The sequence below is a fragment of the Pogona vitticeps genome, chromosome 4, assembly GCF_051106095.1.
Source record: "Pogona vitticeps strain Pit_001003342236 chromosome 4, PviZW2.1, whole genome shotgun sequence".
Lineage (NCBI taxonomy): Eukaryota > Metazoa > Chordata > Lepidosauria > Squamata > Agamidae > Pogona > Pogona vitticeps.
Window position 1 is genome coordinate 143,805,012 of NC_135786.1, and position 14,989 is coordinate 143,820,000.

Genomic DNA, 14,989 nt, shown 5'->3' on the forward strand with positions numbered 1-14,989 from the left:
GGGAGCTGGGACAAGCGACGGGAGCTCACTCCATCGCGTGGATTCGATCTTACGACTGCTTGGTCTTCTGACCCTGCAGCACAGGCTTCTGCGGTTTAGCCCGCAGCGCCACCACGTCTCCAAAAACAACAAAAACTTTTTGTAACAAATTTTTATATCAAACAGGCAAATTTGCTAGACTTTTTTTAAAAAAATCCAGCTCAGTCAGATGTGAAGAACTGCAGCTTAAGAGTAATTGAATTCATAAAAGAAGGAAAAGGTGAAAGTGTGTTCAACTCACTGGTTGTGCTGAACATTCTGTCATGATAACTCTGTCATGATGACTCACGAGTCCTGACTCGCTGTCAAGTCTGACTTTAAGTTGCACAGCAACTTGACTCGGACTCAACTTGGGTATTTTTTTGGGAAGACTCGAACTGGACTTGGAACTTGGACTCATTTTTCCAAGTTGTGTTTTCGAGGTTCTATTAAGGATGCGCCTCCCTAACTGCTCCTGCCGCTGCTGCCACCATCCTCAGAGGCAGCAGGTCTAGCTTTCCATCCAGAAGCCGGCTGCTGCCTCTGCCCGCCCACTTACCTGCTGTGCAGCTGACAGGCCGGTGCACGGGCAGAGTCAAAAACCAGCTCTGGAAAGGGAACTTGGCTCGCTGGCTCTGCACATAAGCATGTGCCTGCCCTGCTTCCCTTCCAGGTCTGCTGTCTCTGCACATGTGCCTCCCAGGGGGCCAGGGCAAACTACTCACGTCCCAAGTGTCAAGGCTTGGGATTTGCCAACATCCCTGGTATTGGTAGCAAACTGTATACACCTGTGAAACAACAAGCTTCATATATTCATCTACAATCCCACCACTGTAGATTCCACAAGTTTACTAAATAAGAAAATGGTAAATGGATTGATGGATGTGGATTCCTAATCGTATCTTATCCAAAATCATCTAAAGTTTGTCAACATAACCACTTGTCTATCACATCTCAGGAACAGACCATACTTGGTGATTTTTTTTTCAACCACCCTCTGACATACCTTGAAAACATTAACGATAGTAAGATAGACTACCTCCAGTCTATAGGCTTCCTATAGCCAAAGTTTGCAATGATCATTTCAGTCACAATATTAGAAGCAAAAATATATTTTCCTTTCTCCTCACAGATACACTGCAATAACTTCTGCTCCTCTGATAAAGGAGAACTAGTATTCTTATAAGGCTGAAATCACACACTGAGACAAACATATTTCCTGTTACTACAACATTTTCCCTGCAGGCATACAATTCCTTCAAAGCACAATTAGACTTTCAAATGAAGCTCATATTTACCATCCAATGATCAATCAAAAAAGAGAAGCAAGAAAATTTGCAAAATGTGGAAGGAGGCAAACTAGGACAGCCAGATGTCTTTTATCTCTTCAAGGACTTGTGCTTCTAATAATGTGACTACTGTATCACCATCACAACAGTATCATCTAGCTTGGGACTAGATTTATCCCGTATTCCTTATTGCAGCACACATGGGCATATCACTGTCTTCAAAAAAGCATGGTTGGGCAGTGCTGAAATGATTAGGCTCTCCAGAGTTTAACTGTTTGGGGGGGACCCTCTGAACTACTGAAAGAAAACATTAGGAATTTAGTAACCTGCTGTTTTGATTGGTAGAAACTTAAGTCCAGCTTGATTTCTGCTGCTACTTGGTATCTTTCCCCAGCTATATGAGAACCCAACATAGGGATGACACAATCAAAAGCACAGTCTCATTGGATCTTCAGGGTTATGACAAATCAAACCATAGAAGGCAAATTCTGAGATACGGCTCCAAATTAAGGGCTTTTTTTGGTCTGGTTTGAAAAACCAGTACTGAGACTTCAGCACTGATGAAATTTGCTGTCTAACTTATCTCTTATGACAGAGCAGACACTGCATTCCATATCCACTGAATCCTCTAGGCCAGCAAAGGAAAACTCACAATGATACAGTAGTCTAGTCCTGAGGTCGTGAAGGCTTAAATGTAATCTTTGGGTACTAATCTTAGAGAAATAATGAAGTCCCCCACAAGATTGTGCTTGTGAAAAAATCAAATTTTCAAAAAGTTACTTTTAAAACAAAGTTTGGCTACTTCCAGTATCTCCCAGCCTGCATAGGTCCTAGCTGTGGTGGATGCTGTAATGAAGAAACTGTCCAAGGGAAAAACAGTTTCTTAGCCCTGGAGAAGACAAATGAACTAGCTACTGCCATAACCTAGACTTGAAGTCAGAGCTGGAGAAGTTGAAACTATTTATTGCAGTTATTCCTACCAACAGAAGACATAAGAGAGTGACTATAATTGACAGAATGCAATCCTTACCTAGATTCAATTTTATAATCTGTATGCAGAACTCTGTGAATATTCCTCACAGAAATCCAGTCAGGTTGCCACATCATGGCCAAGGTTATTAAGCACATATAATATTTATTTTGTGAGTCAAAATTTAATCCTCCATTCCTGTACAGAACAAGTTTTCCAAGGCTTAATTTAGGATTACAAAATCATAGAAGCGAACTAAAAATTTCCTGGAGGCAAACAAATACAGTGGTGCCTCGCTTAACGATTGCTTCGTACAACGAAAAATTCACTTAACGATGGCTTTTTTGGAGTGATCTTGTGCTTCACTTAACGATTTTCCCTATGGGCGATTTTCGCTTAACGATTTTGGGACCATGCTTCACTTAACGATGACAGTTTTAGGTCCCCTTGTTTCGCTTAACGTTTTTTTTACAGCCCCGTTTTTGTATTTTTAAAATATTCTAAAATGTTTTAAAAAATGTTTAAAATGCTTGGAATCGTTAGTGCACCTAATAAAACCTTCGTTAACTTAGTTTGGCTTTGTTCTGAGTCTTTTTGAATTTTTTGTGAATTTTTCCCCCATTGAAATAGGCTTCAATGCATTTCAATGGGTTTCGCTTAACGTTTTTTCCTATGGGGATTTTCGCTTAAGGATGGTAATCTGTTCCATTTGGAACGGATTATCCGGTTTTCAATGCATCTCTATGGGAAACGGTGTTTCGCTTAACAATGTTTTCACATAGCGATGGTTTTTTTGGAACCAATTAAAATCGTTAAGCGAGGCACCACTGTATGCTTAATGTTTTAACATTTAAAGCGACAATAACATTTGTTTTTGTGCCATCGAGTGAGAATTGACTGATAGTGGCCCTAACAAGGCTAAGTGAGATATTTAAGGAGTGGTTTTACTAGTTCCACTCCCCCAGTGAGTTTCCAGTGGGGATTTAAATCCAGGCCTCTTGAGTTCTGCTCCATCACTCTATCTGCTACACCACACTGGGTAAATTAAAATTTACCCGACTTATTTGCCAACCACACTTCTACGAATGAACACAGTTTATATCCCTTGTCCGTTTCTGTCACTCATACATAAAATCGGAAGCATTTTACATTTTCTCCTTCAAAAACAGCAACTTAAAATGTTGACAACGAAACTAAAAATCTCAAAGAAAGGAAGCTTTAACACCCAATTAAGAAATCAATTTCTAAAAGGGAATTCACTGTGACAGTATCTTTTTGTTCTATGAAAGATAGTTCACTTAAAATCAATCAATCAATCTTTGTTTTTCAGTTCAGATAACTCAGAACGATTAAACACTTTTGATATAAATCTGATTACTCTGTCTTGGTGTTGCCCTGGACTCTATCTATGAAAGGTTATAGCCAGGAAAAAGGCTAACCTTTTGTTTGTTGTTTCTTCAGCACTGTTTCAACATTCCAATTTTTATTTTATCCATCAAATAAGAGAGACACTCATATATATTTATTGCCTTTTCTATTTATTTACCACATTTTCTAGTCTCTTAACTGATCTTCTGTAATTATATACATATGTATGTATGCGTAGGAGGAATAGTACAGTGACAAGAAGATCAAGAGTTTATATTCATTATTAGCAACTTTTGTTCCTTAATTTTTTCAGATTCTTCTCCTACACAAATTACTGTGTAATGTTTCCAAACAACTCCCAAAAATTCCAAACATCCCAGATGATCCTAGACCATCTACTTCTGAATAGTGATACTGAGTCAGGGAAAAGGGGGTTCTTTTGAACATGTTTTTTTTTAATCAGCCCTTTAAAATTTTGCATCTAAGCCAGATAGATTTTTAGCCTGGAGAAGGTATTCCACAGGCATCTCTTACAGGAACACAGTGCCCTTTCTAGTAGTAATAAGTTATACATCTGTCAATAACAGTGCACTGGAGTTATTTGTGTCTCTGACATTTCAAGTCTCTTATGTGGGCAGCTTTCAGTGGAGGGCAAGGATAAGCAGGGACTATTTAAAAGTCACAGAATTTAATGTCATTATTTTAAGTGATTCTAGATTCTAGTTTCATCTAAAAATCCTGGCTTTTTACACTGCTGTTACCAAATAAACCCTTTAGATCCAGTTTAATAGATGTAAAATAATGTAAACAGTTTATCCATTGAGCAAACATTGTTAAATTTTAACTGATGTCACTGTACTAAGAATCAAGTACCAAAACGAAAACTGAGGTAGTAAAGCTACAGGTACCTTTCACTTTGCCCAACGTCCTCACTTTCCGACATTCCTAAGGATTTTTCAGAAAGTATTAATCCAAGGCCCAAGGAAAGTTTGTCAATCTTCCTTTGAGTTTGAAGAAATCCAGTCTATGACTCTCTTTTCTATGCTGCTCTGTTAAGTTGTTCTGGTACAGGATATATTTACACACATACTAAGTGCCTGCTTGTCTTGAATGAAGTTCACAGAGTACAATTTTGATTGGCTAATTCTGTGAATAAACAGGTCACACCTTATTCCAAATACTGTGACAGGCTATGAGGCAGCAAGCTCTGTCCAGAAGCCAACACTTTTATCGTCATGTGAGAAGGATCCACTACCCACTTATTAACCTTTATTTGCTTGATGAGCTTGGAACCTCCCCTTGTCTGTGAGCTTCAGCTTGTTACCCTAATGCAGAAATTAATGACAACTTCTATTTATCATATTTCTATTGCACAGCATATGATGCACCCTGAACCAGTTTATAGCTAAGCAATGTTTTACTGGCTATCGCTCTCAGTCACACTGCTGGCAAACAGCTAGTTTTCCCCACAACTCATCTCTTGTGACCCACTGGGGTTGCAAGAGACTCATCGTGTGCTAGGAAAATATGAATGGGAGCCTCTACATTTTTTCCAAATACTGTAAAAAGTTTTCTTCTTGCAGCTACAGTAGCAGGAACAGCATGTGAATACTACAACCAGCATGTTGTCAAATATGTATTTGCCATTTCCTAATATGGTTGCCTATTTCTGTATGACAGTTCTTTGAAGAGACTTACATTTTCAGTAAAGTATTGATGTTCGTAATTTTTATCTGCCTGCATTTAACCAAATGAAAGACAACACTGTCAGGCTGTTGTCTTTTTAAAAAATTCGTCTGCCAGACCTATCTGTACTCCAGTAAACAGACAGGCACTTGTGGAAAAATCATCTTCTAAACATTCAGTACGAATATCACCTGTAGCTGGCTTTTTCTCTTCTAGTTTACCTAGATTTATTCTCAGTTGCTATGTGAAATCATTTTATTATTGCTTTTTCAGGTTCACCGCTTCAAGCTTTTTGGAGGGTCAGCAAAGGTTTTAAGACCTTTTTTAAAATGAATTAAAAGCACAACATATGATGAAATCTATACTATTAAAGTTGTAATTTTAACCTGACATAGAAGCTGACCATCTCAAATATATTTCCAGACTTGTATGTGCCAAAGACCCCTTGAAGTCAAAAGCAAATATATAGCTCCATTTCTGTACTGGCAATTATTAGATGTTATTGCATCTAACAGCCCTGGGAGGTACAGAGACCTCAACAGTGAGAAACTGTTATCTGTATTTGTTGCTGCTTTTTCAGCTGCACCGGGCCTCTCTGTTCTTCCCCTGAGAACTAACTGCTCTGTGAGGAAGACTGAGACATACTTATTGCTTTAGATTGAGGTCATATTCCCTGGGTATTATCTCCAATGCTAGGAATGCCAAGAAGATATCTGAATATAAGAGCCAAGAAGCAGAAGTTTCAACTTGGCATACCAAGGATTTGCTATTTCTTGAAACCCAATGAAGTCTATGTTGGAATTGTGAGCAGTCTATTTTACATCACAGCTGGCCATTTCAAGAACCAGGAAGCATTAAAATTTGGTGCTTGAGAGTTCCTTTTTGTATTTCTCTACTTTTATTGTCCTTCTGTATTGCGTTTTTCTTCAGCAGTAAGCTGTTCTGGAAGCCACCAGCTGAAGGGAGAACTCTTAAATGCTTTAAATAAATAATAAATATTTTTTGCTGTTATTTGCCATCAAGTTGGAACTGACTTATAGCAACCCTCATAGGGCTTTAAATGTAAACAGGATATTTAAGGAAGAGTTTTACCAATTCCCCATCCCTGCAAATTTCCATGGCTGAGCAGGGATTTGAACCCAGGTCTTCAGAGTTGTAGTCCATCACTACACCACATTGGGTATCAGATAAATTTTAAGTGACCACAATAATTCACACAGCTTTCTTCCATTTTTATCTTTCATGGTTTCACAATGTATATGACTGGAATTAAACAAATAATTAAGCATTATGGATAGACATTAGATGAGAGACCACCCATGTTTTGCACAGCACTAAGACGAGATCAAATTACAATGTGAAGCAACCAGGATCTCAGTGGCAAAACTGGACTTGGTACAGAATCAAAGGACCCAAACATGGTTTCACCATTTTTGCCTCCCTAGTAAATTGATGCCAGTGTTCATTTTCTGATAGACAGGTCAAGAAAGATACATATCCACAACAGGGAAATCTCCAAATTGGCATCTCTGGAGACCAGAAGCAGCTACCTCATTAAAAGCCAATTCTTGCATTTTGGCCCCACCTGGTTTCCCAATACGTCTTCCTCAGCTGATTTTGGCTTTTTAATTCTGCCTTTCTGCTCTGCATCTAAAGGAGGGGCATATAAACTGCAGCTCACTCATATTATGTTGCAAGATAGATAGGGTTACTCACTATAACTATGGTTCTTTGAGTGGTGATCCATGAATCCACACAAACAAGGTTTGGCAGCTGCCTTCTCAGGTTTGGCTGCTGGGGGTGGGAGTAGCGATCTTGCGACTTATGGCTCCCGTGCTGGCAGAAAGGGCTCCGTGTGCCAGCTGTGGCACATGTGCCATAGGTTCACCATCACTGTTTTAATATCTCCAGTTTCTTGAACAGATCACCGGTTTTTCCCTTTCTATTATTTTCCTCAATTTTTTTGCACTGTTCATTTAAGAAGGCCCTCTTGTCTCTCCTTGCTATTCTTTGGAAATCTGCGTTCAATTTTCTGTAACTTTCCCTATCTCCCTTGCATTTTGTTTCCCTTCTCTCCTCTGCTATTTGTAAGGCCTCGTTGGACAGCCACTTTGCTTTTTTGCATTTCCTTTTCTTTGGGATGGTTTTTGTGGCTGCCCCCTGTACAATGTTACAAGCCTCCATCCATAGTTCTTCAGGCACTCTGTCCACCAAATCAAGTTCCTTAAATCTCTTCTTCACTTCCACTGTGTATTCATAAGGGATTTGGTTTAGATTATACTTGACTAGCCCAGTGGTTTTTCCTACTCTCTTCAGTTTAAGCTTGAATTTGGCTATGAGAAGCTGATGATCAGAGCTACAATCAGCTCCAGGTCTTGTTTTTGCTGACTGTATAGAGCTTCTCCATCTTTGGCTGCAAAGAATATAATCAATCTGATTTTGGTATTGCCCATCTGGTGATGTCCATGCGTAGAGTCGCCTCTTGTGTTGTTGAAAAAGAGTGTTTGTGGTGACCAGCTTGTTCTCTTGACAAAACTCTATTAGCCTTTGCCCTGCTTCGTTTTGAACTCCAAGGCCAAACTTACCTGTTGTTCCTTTTATCTCTTGACTCCCTACTTTAGCATTCTAGTCCCCTAGAATGAGAAGAACATCTTTCTTTGGCGTCAGTTCTAGAAGGTGTTGTAAGTCTTCATAGAATTGGTCAAATTCAGCCTCGTCAGCATCGGTGGTTGGTTGGTGCATAAACCTGGATTACTGTGATGTCGAAAGGTCTGCCTTGGATTCGTATTGACATCATTCTATCATTTTTGAGATTGTATCCCAGTACAGCTTTTTCTGCTCTTTTGTTGACTACTCCATTTCTTCTATGGGATTCTTGCCCACAATAGTAAATATGGTAATCGTATGAATTGAATTCGCCCATTCCCATCCATTTTAGTTCACTGACACCCAGGATGTCAATGTTTATTCTTGCCATCTCCTGTTTGACCCCATCCAACTTACCAAGGTTCATAGAGCTTACATTCCAGGTTCCTATGCAGTATTTTTCTTTGCAGCATCAGACTTTTCTTTCACTTCCAGGCACGTCTGCAGCTGAGCATCCTTTCGGCTTTGGTCCAACCACTTCATTAGCTCTGGAGCTACTTGTACTTGTCCTCCACTCTTCCTCAGTAGCATGTTGGATGCCTTCCGACCTGAGGGACTCATCTTCCAGCGTCATATCTTTTAGCCTTTTGTTTCTGTCCATGGGGTCTTCTTGGCAAAGATACTGGAGTGACTTGCCAGTTCCTGCTCCAGGTGGATCATGTTTAGTTAGAACTCTCCACTATGAGCTGTCCATCTTGGGTGTCCCTGCACGGCATAGCCCATAGCTTCTCTGAATTACTCAAGCCCCTTCGCCACAACAAGGCAGCAATCCGCGAAGGGGCTAGGAGATTCTCTTCTTTTTTGCCTGAAATTCTACATAATTGCTGCCCCACATCACGAAAAATACTGTGCCAATGGTCTGACAAGAAACCTTTAGATATTTATACAACATTATCAAAATATTTTAAACTAAGCTTAAAACTTCACACGAAAGCCATGTTGAGTATGTTTTCCCATCAAGAGAAGAACTACAGAGATTGCTGAGCTTCTTACCACTGAAAGGTTATTGTCCCAAGTTCTCTAAAATTTTGGGCAACAGGAACCTGTTCAGCTACTACAAGATAAAAGATTAACAACACAGCAAGAAACCACAGTGCAGAGGACCACACTCTATGCTTTCCAACACCACGTTGGAAGACATTAGAAGTTACAGTATTTCGAAGTTGTCAATCTAGATCTATTTTGTGTCCTTATGTTGAGCTAACCTCAAAATTTTATCTCTCATTTGATGAGCTTGTAAGTAATAATAGCCTAAGACTTTCTAATGCATTCTCACAAAAAGGTGCAAAAAGCAGCTGAGGTCCCATTAAGAAAAGAAACTACAAATGGCACAGCATTCCTGCAACAGATGAAGCTCTGAAATTTCTTTTCCCCTCCAGCCTGTAAGCATACCACACAGATGTTCACCATAAGCTTCTCCCTCACTTGTTCATAAAAAGGACAGAGAAGCTTACCTGACAGCATTACATTTTATTTCTTTGCTCAACATATATGACTTCTTTAAAACGGCGATACTGCAAACAGAAAGCTAAATATATACACCTTAAAAATTAGACATCAATTGTATGCTAGCAGCAATGCAATAAACAATTCATGTCCTACAGTATCAGCTGAAACAGAAATGTTCAAACATCACATGATTGTTGCCATGGTGTCCAAAAAGCATCCATTAAAACCAGCCTCTGTTTATGCCTAGAGAGGAAAAAAAGGAACCACCCAAGGTTGTCCCACAGTTGGCCTCTGCCACTAATCCAGATATTATTAGACCTGTTCTCTGAAACACTTGGAAAATGTGATCTTCTAAAGGTGGTCATTTTTAAGTATCAACAGAAGCAAATGTTGGCTAGAAGGAGGGGTTTTCCATTTAAACTAACAAATGTTATTTGGAGGAAAGATGTACTTTTGAGGCAGGCAATTTATTTTTTGAATACTGTAGTTTCAAGATAGTCAAGATACAGACAAGTTGTATAAATTGGCAATAATATTCTAGTGATCATTAGAGAAAAGGTTTAGTGAATGGTAAATGCTGTGTCTGTCTTTTGAAGATAGTTTTCAAAATATTCTTATCAGTATTTAGACTTGGGGAATGATAGTGCTCAGTAAAATATGTCACAGTACTCTGCAAGTACAATGTGACTCTGCCCCTCACCAACCTCCTGTTTTCCAGCACTAGGGTCACTGCCAGCCACCCATTAACTTACTGGAAAGAAATAAAAGGCTCTACAGATTGAATACATGCAGCCTGCTAACATAGTCATTAGCACAGTCACATAAAACCCTGATCCAGCAAACCAAAGGGAAAGAAAGTAAGTATGAAACCCCCTTTCCTATGGCACCTTCAGTGTTTATCAGTTTTCAAGAGTTGAGCATGGCTGTTAGTGAAAGAACATTCTGGAAGTCATTCATTCACTGTTATTGTTGTTGTTAGGGCATGGTATGTTCTATGTACGGACTGAACAGGTAAGAGGATAAAATGCACCCTTGTCTGACACCTGGGCATCAGTGAACTAAAATGGACAGGAATGGGCGAATTCAGCTCAGATGATTATCATATCTACTATTGTGGGCAAGAATCCCGTAGAAGGAATGGAGTAGCCCTCATAGTCAACAAAAGAGTGGGAAAAGCTGTAATGGGATACAATCTCAAAAATGATAGAATGATGTCAATACGAATCCAAGGCAGACCATTCAACATCACAATAATCCAAGTTTATGCACCAACCAGCATTGCTGAGGAGACTGAAATTGAACAATTCTATGAAGATTTACAACACCTTCTAGAACTGACACCAAAGAAAGATGTTCTTCTCATTCTAGGGGACTGGAATGCTAAAGTAGGGAGCGAAGAGATAAAAGGAACAACAGGGAAGTTTGGCCTTGGAGTTCAGAACGAAGCAGGACAAAGGCTAATAGAGTTTTGTCAAGAGAATAAGCTGGTCATCACAAACACTCTTTTCCAACAACACAAGAGGCGACTCTATACATGGAAATCACCAGATGGGCAATATCGAAATCAGATTGATTATATTCTCTGCAGCCAAAGATGGAGAAGCTCTATACAGTCAGCAAAAACAAGACCTGGAGCTGACTGCGGTTCTGATCATCAGCTTCTCATAGCAAAATTCAAGCTTAGACTGAAGAGATTAGGAAAAACCACTGGGCCACTCAGGTATAATCTAAACCAAATCCCTTATGAATACACAGTGGAAGTAAAGAACAGATTTAAGGAACTAGATTTGGTGGACAGAGTGCCTGAAGAACTTTGGATAGAGGCTCGTAACATTGTCCAGGAGGCAGCAACGAAAACCATCCCAAAGAAAAGGAAATGCAAGAAAGCAAAGTGGCTGTCCAACGAGGCCTTAGAAATAGCAGAGAGGAGAAGGGAAGCAAAATGCAAGGGAGATAGGGAAAGTTACAGAAACTTGAATGCAGACTTCCAAAGAATAGCAAGGAGAGACAAGAGGGCCTTCTTAAATGAACAATGCAGAGAAATAGAGGAAGATAACAGAAAAGGAAAGACCAGAGATCTGTTCAGGAAAATTGGACATATTAGAGGAACATTTTGCGCAAAGATGAACATGATAAAAGACAAAAATGGGAGGGACCTAACAGAAGCAGAAGACGTCAAGAAGAGGTGGCAAGAATACACAGAGGAATTATATCAGAAAGATTTGGATATCCCGGACAACCCAGACAATGTAGTTGCTGACCTTGAGCCAGACATCCTGGAGAGCGAAGTCAAGTGGGCCTTAGAAAGCCTGGCTAACAACAAGGCCAGTGGAGGTGATGGCATTCCAGTTGAACTATTTAAAATCTTGAAAGATGATGCTGTTAAGGTGCTACATTCAATATGCCAGCAAGTTTGGAAAACTCAACAGTGGCCAGAGGACTGGAAAAGATCAGTCTACATCCCAATCCCAAAGAAAGGCAGTGCCAAAGAATGCTCCAACTACCGTACAATTGCACTCATTTCGCACGCTAGCAAGGTTATGCTCAAAATCCTCCAAGGTAGGCTTCAGCAGTATGTGGACCGAGAACTCCCAGAAGTACAAGCTGGATTCCGAAGAGGCAGAGGAACTCGAGACCAAATTGCTAACTTGCGCTGGATTATGGAGAAAGCCAGAGAGTTCCAGAAAAATATCTACTTCTGCTTCATTGACTATGCGAAAGCCTTTGACTGTGTGGACCACAGCAAACTATGGCAAGTCCTTAAAGAAATGGGAGTGCCTGACCACTTTATCTGTCTCCTGAGAAACCTATATGTGGGACAGGAAGCAACAGTTAGAACTGGTCATGGAACAACTGAGTGGTTCAAAATTGGGAAAGGAGTACGGCAAGGCTGTATATTGTCCCCCAGCTTATTTAACTTATATGCAGAATACATCATGCGGAAGGCTGGCCTGGAAGAAACCCAAGCCGGAATTAAGATTGCCGGAAGAAATATCAACAACCTCCGATATGCAGATGATACCACTCTGATGGCAGAAAGTGAGGAGGAATTAAAGAACCTTGTAATGAGAGTGAAAGAGGAGAGTGCAAAAAACGGTCTGAAACTCAACATCAAAAAAACTAAGATCATGGCCACTGGTCCCATCACCTCCTGGGAAATAGAAGGGGAAGATATGGAGGCAGTGTCAAATTTTATCTTCCTGGGCTCCATGATCACTGCAGATGGAGACAGCAGCCCTGAAATTAAAAGGCGCCTTCTTCTTGGGAGGAAAGCGATGACAAATCTTGACAGCATCTTGAAAAGCAGAGACATCACCTTGCCAACAAAAGTCCGAATAGTCAAAGCTATGGTTTTTCCTGTTGTGATGTATGGAAGTGAGAGCTGGACCATAAAGAAAGCAGACCGCCGAAGAATTGATGCCTTTGAATTGTGGTGCTGGAGGAGGCTCTTGAGAATCCCCTGGACTGCAAGGAGAACAAACCTATCAGTTCTAAAGGAAATCAACCCTGAATGCTCACTTGAAGGACAGATCCTGAAGCTGAGGCTCCAGTACTTTGGCCATCTCATGAGAAGAAAAGAGTCCTTGGAAAAAACCTTGATGTTAGGAAGGTGTGATGGCAAGAGGAGAAGGGGACGACCGAGGATGAGATGGCTGGACAGTGTCTGCGAAGCAACCAACATGAACCTGACACAACTCCGGGAGGCAGTAGAAGACAGGAGGGCCTGGCGTGCTCTGGTCCATGGGGTCACGAAGAGTCGGACACGACTAAACGACTAAACACACACACACACTGACACCTTTGACTATACGAAACCATTCTATGTCTCCATATTCTGTTGTAATAGTAACTTCTTGCCTACAATAAAAGACAACTGAGTGCTGAATGACATTCTTTTCTTTCAGAACAACCCACAGTTTCTCATGATCCACATAGTCAAAGGCTTTGCTGTAGTCTATAAAACATGGAATAATCTTTTTCTGAAATTCTTTGGTGATCTCCAGTAGCCAGCAACATATATTTGCAATGTGATATTGAGTGCCTTTTCAGAATCCAGCTTGGACAGCAGGCATTCCTTATAAAAGCCTTGTTGCACCACCATGAGCATTGCTTTGTTTAGATGGGAAATTAGAGCAATGGTCCTATAGTTACTGCACTCTTTGGTATCTCCTTCTTGAGAACTGGAATATATATTGAACATTTCTGGTCTGTGGACCATTGTTTTGTTTTCCATATATGTTGGCATATTTTTGTTATGATTTTGACAGATTTAGTCTCTGTGGCTTGAAATAGTTCTAACATTTCTTCCCAATACTTTCAGAGGAGCTTTCATTCCCATTTTCTAGAATTGCTGGTTCTTCATCATAGGATTCCTTTTCAAAGGAGTCTGTCATCCTTTTATCTCTTCTGTAAAAATCTTCAGTATACTGTTTCCATCTTCTTTTTATTTTCTCCTGGTCAGATAGTGTGTTTCCGCCTCCCTTATCTAGGCTTACATTTCCCTTTTTTTTTTGATCTGGGAAAATGTCTTATTTTTCCTGATTTGTTTTTCTCATCTTTTACTTTTGCTTCCCACCTGTCCTTTACAATTTTAAGTATTTCTTCTGTCATCCATCTATTTTTTCCTTTTCTTTTTAATATAGGAATTGTAGTATATTGTAGTGAATTACAGTTCATCACCTAGAGGGATTTATAAGTCCTTCTGTCATCAGTGCTCTCTGATCTGTACATAGGACCATCTCTGCAAACAAGAATGAAAGGACCTCAAAATGTGCCATCAGCAATGGTAAAACAGAGAAACCAGTTTCAGAATACTTTAGCCTCCCAGAACACTCAGTTATGATCTCAGAGTGGTTGTTGTAGTTTAAAATAATTTTTAAAAAGGAGATTGGAAAAGGAGACAGATGTAGGCTACATACACAAGGTCCAGTGTACCTCTAAGGACTTAAATAAAGATCAGTGTTTCTTTTCACAGTGGATACATTGATAATCGAGTTTTCTGGACTATATTATACATATAAAATAGCTGTTTTCATTTACATATTTTGATTTCCACACTACACACAACTCTGCATTTCCGTGATAACAAATTGTCCTGGTTATGGGCTCCAACTACAAGTAATTTACATCTTGATAATCTCTTCCCCGTGTTAATTATGCATTGTCACTTTGGCTATTTTTGGTATCCTCACGTCATCATAACCCCTAATCACCACGTGGATATGTATGGAACCAGTTGCCTTTCCATTGGACTATTTCAGTGACGTGGAGAGGGGGGATTTTCTGCTTGGGTAACAGCCTATCCTCCATATTATTTTACCCAGGCTTCGTGCTCTGGAAAGATATGTATAAATACAGAGACCACAGCTTGAGCACTCCATGAATCTGAGGAAATGGATTTTGACCTACTAATTTGTCTTTTGTTGTGTTTCCTATTTCTTTCCATTTTAAAACATCCCTTTGTATGTGGCTGTTGGGTACCACACTTCATTTTTCTGTTTAACCATGCATAAACCTAATGAAAACAAATATTCTACAGAAAGATGACTAAGCCAAAGTAGAC

The 14,989-nt window shown here is 39.9% G+C and overlaps 1 protein-coding gene across 2 annotated transcripts in view; it reads right to left on the reverse strand.

Annotated features, from left to right (window-relative positions):
- The window catches only part of RETREG1 (reticulophagy regulator 1), a 72,646-nt gene that overhangs the window by 30,858 nt on the left and 26,799 nt on the right, over nt 1–14,989 (reverse strand). Inside the window, exons 1-2 of one of the 2 annotated variants that reach the window (XM_020781292.3) lie at nt 13,226–14,989; nt 4,554–10,469 (exon numbers count right to left, since the gene is read on the reverse strand). The exon at nt 13,226–14,989 is cut by the window's right edge and continues 1,119 nt beyond it. The exons of the other annotated variant lie outside the window; for it this stretch is intronic. Coding sequence (XP_020636951.3) covers nt 4,554–4,588 — 35 coding nt within the window. The 5' untranslated portion in view covers nt 4,589–10,469; nt 13,226–14,989. The remainder of the gene's footprint in view (nt 1–4,553; nt 10,470–13,225) is intronic. 2 annotated transcript variants of the gene reach the window in all.